This window comes from Micromys minutus, assembly GCF_963924665.1.
Source record: "Micromys minutus genome assembly, chromosome: 23".
In the NCBI taxonomy this organism is placed as follows: domain Eukaryota; kingdom Metazoa; phylum Chordata; class Mammalia; order Rodentia; family Muridae; genus Micromys; species Micromys minutus.
The window spans coordinates 10,576,199-10,582,198 of record NC_137958.1 but is presented as its reverse complement, the minus strand read 5'-3'; the positions used below and the strand labels follow the sequence as shown (position 1 = coordinate 10,582,198).

Here is a 6,000-nt window from a genome sequence, read left to right as displayed (position 1 = left end):
CAAGATGATCCAATAGGAGGCAGTAACTGGATGCAGGAAGAGAACATGAAGACATAAGAGGGATGTTAGAAGTGTCTGGGGCCAAGTGGGAAAAAGAGTTGGGGTTAAGAGTCAGGAAACACTGTATAGCCAGGCAGTGGAGGCAGAGGCAGGTGGATCTCTCGAGTGAGGCCAGCCTGGTCTACAGAGAGAGTGCCAGGACAGCCAGGGCCACACAGAGAAACTCTGTCTTGAAAAAGCAAACAAAACAAAAACAAATGATGCGCACCACCATACCCCATCCCAACACGGTTCCTGGTTTAAAAACTACATCAAGCAGCATGAAGGATTAAGGTTTGCAGCTATTTTATTTACAAGTATACATTTAACACAATGAAATAAACACTGATATATTGAAGCCTAGTTAGTAGTAGTGTAACATGTGTATCATTGATGATTACATTATTTTAAACAACAAACTACACTGAAAAATTAATGCCGATAAAATTCTTGGTCATAATATTAAGAAATACAATATATAAATTGAAAATATGATTGTTTAAAATTTGAAAATGGAAATGAACTCATTTGGACAGAGTCAGACGTTAACATAATCTGAAAGGGGAGGACCTCTGACCCAAATGACATCTTTCAGGTTAACAGAAGAAAAAAAAAAAGCATAGTTTTATCTTCAAGGATGACGGGCAGTTTGCTTCCTCAGGTGGAATATATCCCCAGTGTCCTCAGGTACTGCAGCAGATATGTCACATCACTGAGCATGAAGACTTTCCTTGTGAAGCTGCTCCATCAATCTTTTCTGCTTCCAAAATTATCCTTTTAAAAACATCAACAGCAGTCTGAAGGGAAGTTAAAAACAGTGACAGGGTTAGTTCTCTGTATACTCAGATAGCTGTTCACGACCAACAAGACTGAGGAGGGCAGGCACCCACCTGTTCCTCAGGGCCATATGGGGGCTGGAAGGTCCTTAGAAGCCACACAAGCTCAAGGGCCTCTGTTATAGCAACTAGCACCCGCTCCACTCTGCTTTGCCCCACACTCTCTGGACAGTTGGGATTCAGCTCTACCTTGGCTTCATTTTCTCTTGTACCCTCTACAGCTCCTAAAGAGTCCCTTTCTCCAAAGGACTTCTGTTACCCCAGGCCTCCAACAGGTGAGGTGCTCTTCTTGCTCTTCCTGCTCCTGCACACCCACCCTTCTTTCGGCACCCCCAAACTTCCAGTTCAAGTTCTCTGTTTCTCTGGGCTGCTTCTACAGTCTTGGTCTCTTCTCTAGTGACTGTCATCCCAATCTTAGTCCTGTAGTCAAACTCCTCTGGCCACCTTAGAAAGATCTTTTCAGAAGAGTGACGAGAACTGTCAGTCTCTGTCCTTTAAATATAGGAACCATGATCATGGAAATTAAAGGTTATTGTTTTTAGAAGGCAGGACCTGGCTCAGGCCATCTCGTTATCAGGAATCAACTCACTCTAGTATCTATTTTATGTTATTTATTAGCTTATAGAGTCCTAAAGGCTCAATGTGGCAGAGCTGGTGTCTAGTCCTCCCGTCCTAAGGCTAACCACTGTTGTCTTCTCTAGGTCAGCTCTTGGTCTCACTGTACTGAACCCACTTACTCAGCAAGCATCCATCAGCATGTCAACACCCTCAGCCCAGGGAGCTGTGTTGCAGCTGTTCACTTTGGACCTGTAGCAGAAGCATGACAGGACCCTTGATTTGAATCAGGTTACCTAGCTCCAGTCCTCACCAGAGAGGTGCTGAGTCTTGGCCCTCCCACCTCACTGACCCGGGCTCATGGTTAGTCACTTGTTCTATAATTCACTGGAAAACAGAAGCTGCCTTCACAAGAGAACACCATGCTCACCATCACACCCACTCGTACCCTCTGCTTCTATCCCGCTCAGTGATTAAGCCTATCTATCATCTGACTAAGTACAGGCCAGCACAGCGCTCATCTCTCTCACTGGCTTAGCTTCCCTGCTTATCAGAATGTGATCCTGAGAAAGTCCAGGCTGTGGATGGGTCTGAAACTAGTTCTACTGCCTATACCACAAGTCAGAGATCCTCGAGTTCTCAATGTTTTTGGATTTTAATTTTCTTCTAAAATGAGATAGTTCAGCAGATACTTTTGAGAACAGAGGGGACAAGCAATAATATCGAATTCAATTACAAGTTCAGGTACCATTAGTGCTAACCACCTTTCCTGCTACCTGCACTTCACTGCCTATTCCCAGCTGAGCTGATTCAGACAGAGGACTCCAACATCACCCCAGAGCCCACCCCAGAGATCAATGAGTGCTTCAGAGGGAAGATCAGACCATTCAATTCAGCTGGATGCATCAAGGAGGGGCTCAGGAGGAGTGAAACCTGAGTGTAGACCCTGAGGCCGAGGAATTTCCTCATGGGAAAAGCAGAGTACCACAGAAAGGGTTTGGGCAGACTCTTAGGAACTACCAGAGGATGCAAGGAGACATTTTAAGCTTAAGCAATGTCCTTCCTCCCTGTGCTTAAAGAAGCAGCCGAGATGTACATAGTGACTGGAAAGCAGAGCACGTGCTAAGGACTTGAGCATGCTCTAAAGGAGGCTAAAGCGTGGTCTGCAGCCCAAGGAAGTCAGGCAGCAAAGAGGAAGAAAGGAAGGGACTGGAGGAGGAATAAGTACCACTAGTCTGAGCAAAAGTTTAAACTGAAGCTATGAATAAAAAGCAGCAGTTCAGTGATACTCTCTAGTATGGAGATGACAAACCCCTTAAAGGGACAGTCACAGGGCTGAAACAGAGAACAAAACAATACTTAATTTCTGCATTAAAATGACCATGCAACCCCAAGAGCTTGGTGGGCTGACAAGTTGTAAGATGACTCTGCTTGTCACAGGTTCAAACTTACAAAGCCAGCTCCCTGTCCCCGCCCTTCCATGGAGGTGGGGTGTCTTATGTCATAGGGAATGTTTCTAAAATGAATTTAAAAGCCAACAAATCCTACACTCCAAAGAAATAAATACCCCCTTTGTACTAAAAACTGTGGACATGCTGGCTCAGCAGCCTCAGGGCCAAGCTGTTAACTTATTTTTTCTTACTGATAAATCCATCCTAGAATGGCTTAGACCCAAAGGTTCTGCAGGACGGTCTGCTAATAGCCCTCTGCCTGCTGTGCAAAGATGCTATACCTCATTTATTCTTCATTCCATAGGATTTATCTGCTTTTGCCAAGTCCTGGGTGCATGCTGCTACCTTCCTGCCCCCCTCCCCCCCGTTTGTGTCTAAACTGTGGATTGTGCAAAGGAGTCAACAGTTAGGCCAGTGTGTCACTTACAATAAGGGACCATTTATAAAAAAACAAAACCATGTATCTGACCCACTTTGTACTGAAAAGGGACATAGCAATACAGTTAAGTCTCCTTGTCTACGTCTTATTTCTGTTCCTGCCTATGGACACAGCCACAGGAGCAATGTGTTCTCAACAAATACGCCCTTCTCGGTCTACCAGAGCAGAGTATTTATAAGATTTAGAAATTACTTAGCATCTTTCTAAAACATTCCAAAATTGGTGTTAGAAATGGGAGAAGGTTAAATAAAAGTTAAATAAGCAGAATTAAAAATGACAGGGAAGATGCCAACTGAAGGAGTGTATGCTTCTAACTAATGAGAAGGACAAAGTTAATTTTAGAAACTACATACCTGATTTTCTTTAGCAGAAGATTCCAAAAAAGCTGCATTCCAAGATTCTGCCAGAGCCTTCCCTTCTTCATAACTGATCACCCTAAAGAGAGAAGAAAGTTCTGGTTCTTTTGTCCTCTGTCATTTAAAAAGCTCTGACTAATTTAGCAGACAGGCCCTGCTTTGATCAACTTTCCTATAAGCAGAACCATGAGCTCTACACTGTCAGGAAGCAACGCAGGAGCACGGATTCCACGTGGCTGGGATAGAAGGGAACAAAGTCTTGAGTCATCTGTGCTGACAAGTCTGCAGGTTCAGAAACGAGACGACTTCCCACTACTGTAGGATCAACCTCCAGCCGCCGCCACAGCAAGGTTTTAAGCAGCTCAGGGCCGGGGAAAGTCCCACCAGGGCACTGTGTGAAAACTGAATAATATCTGTCATGGTAACTAACCCCAAGAGAATTCCCCAGTTTGCTCTTTGTTCTAAACAAGTGTGGCATTTACACTGCATGCTGTTTCTGTTGTACATAATGGCAGCCACGAGAACAGAAGTTTTGGTATTTTGGTGACTAAATCTTGGACTTAAGAGCTACATACCTTTCCATATGCAGGTCTTTCTTATTTCCAACCAACATAATGGGTATCCTATGAGAGAACAAGAGGAAGAGGTGAGACCCAGCATTCCCACTTTAGGAGATGCTAACAAACACTTCTAGACAAGACAGACTGTGGTACTTACTGCACTTTCCCCACCATATCCAACAACTTGCCATGGATAACTTTAATTACTTCAAAACTACAAGACAAAAAGCATGAAGCATCATTTTAATGGAGAAATTAAAAATCTTACATTTACAGCAGGAAAAAATATCCCACAGATTCATCATTTGAGCTTGAACAAAGAATGATTAAGTCTTCACATGTAACACTCAGGATTCCACTCTACTCTGTGTCATCTTACCACACCTAACACACCCTCAAACTGTGTTTAAACTGAATGTTTAAATACAAATCAGAAGGACGGTTTCTGAGGTGGTATGCCCTAGTGATCAGCCCTGTCCCACCCGCCTTTTTTGAGGCAGTCTTAAGGTATAGCCCTGGCTGGCTTAGCCAGTTCCGACTGCCCTATCTCCACAGTACCATCATTCTTGGGTGATGCCAATCCCCTGATTTTCACTATCGTCTACATCAGAAATGTGACTGCTTTGTATATACTCTAAATACAGTATCAACCTCCATCTGCTCCCACAGCAGAATCGTATCATCCTGGATATGATCACATGGATGATCACTGAACATGTCACAAAGATTAACCTACAGACCTGCCACAGTGAGATCCTTCATACCGCTGAGCACTGGCAAACAGACACAAACCATTCCCAACCTCACTTAGTCTGATGTGAGCATCAATCAGCTCACACTGCATTACTAGTGAAGCTGCCCAGAGCCTGACGCTCTTTTCTACGGTCTCCTTGAGCCCATTCTACATGAGTTTCAGGAGGGCCAGAGCTATATGGTGAGACCATTTATCAGCTGGACATGGTGGATCTCTTTGAGTCTGAGACTACACTGGTCTATACAGTGTGTTTTGGGAATGTCAGAGCAACAGAGCGAGACTCTACTTAGCAAAGAGTCTGTTCAGAGTACCTGGTTTCCAGTTATACACCAACACTTCAAGGTAAGAGCTCCCTGCCATAGATGCAGGCAGGGAGGCAGACATGCACACGGAGGAGGAAACAAATTTCTGTTACCAACAGTGTGCAGTGAGTGGTTAAGAACCAGATACTGCCCCATAAGGCAGCCACCAGCCTCATGAGGCTAAGTAAGTAGGTGAAATGTAGCTAGCTAGGGCCAGTAAGGAACTGAACTTTACATTTTGTTAAATTTGAGCTGATGTTGTTAATAGCCACATTTGGCAAGGACAGAACAATTCCATCACTGCAGTCAAGCTCAACTAGACAGCTGGCCTTGACTGTGGAGCCGTGAGGCGGGCAACCAGTCAGTGTCACATACAACCCTGGACAAGTTCCTTTAGCACCTGTGTGTTTAGTTTCTCTCTACAGAGGTGAGAACAAGGCATCTGAAGAGAATTCCTTATGAAAACAGTCAATGGTGCACATTCTTTTCTTTTCTTTTTAAAAAAAGACTTATCCCATTACAGATGGTTGTGAGCCACCATGTGGTTGCTGGGATTTGAACTCAGGACCTCTGGAAGAGGAGTCAGTGCTCTTAACCACTGAGCCATCTCTCCAGCCCCACATTATTTTTTTGTGTGTGCATGGGTAGGCATGCAGTATGGTTGACCTAAGGTGCATTCCTTGGTCACTCTGATTCTTTGAGACGGGG

The 6,000-nt window shown here is 44.3% G+C and overlaps 1 protein-coding gene across 1 annotated transcript in view; it reads right to left on the bottom strand.

Annotated features, from left to right (window-relative positions):
• Nucleotides 1–334: 334 nt before the first annotated feature.
• RHEB (Ras homolog, mTORC1 binding) overlaps nucleotides 335–6,000 on the bottom strand; it is a 40,613-nt gene continuing 34,947 nt past the window's right edge. Inside the window, exons 5-8 of the mRNA XM_080936335.1 lie at nucleotides 4,394–4,450; nucleotides 4,252–4,299; nucleotides 3,674–3,755; nucleotides 335–836 (exon numbers count right to left, since the gene is read on the bottom strand). Of these exons, the coding sequence (XP_080792461.1) occupies nucleotides 744–836; nucleotides 3,674–3,755; nucleotides 4,252–4,299; nucleotides 4,394–4,450 (280 nt within the window). The 3' untranslated portion in view covers nucleotides 335–743. The remainder of the gene's footprint in view (nucleotides 837–3,673; nucleotides 3,756–4,251; nucleotides 4,300–4,393; nucleotides 4,451–6,000) is intronic.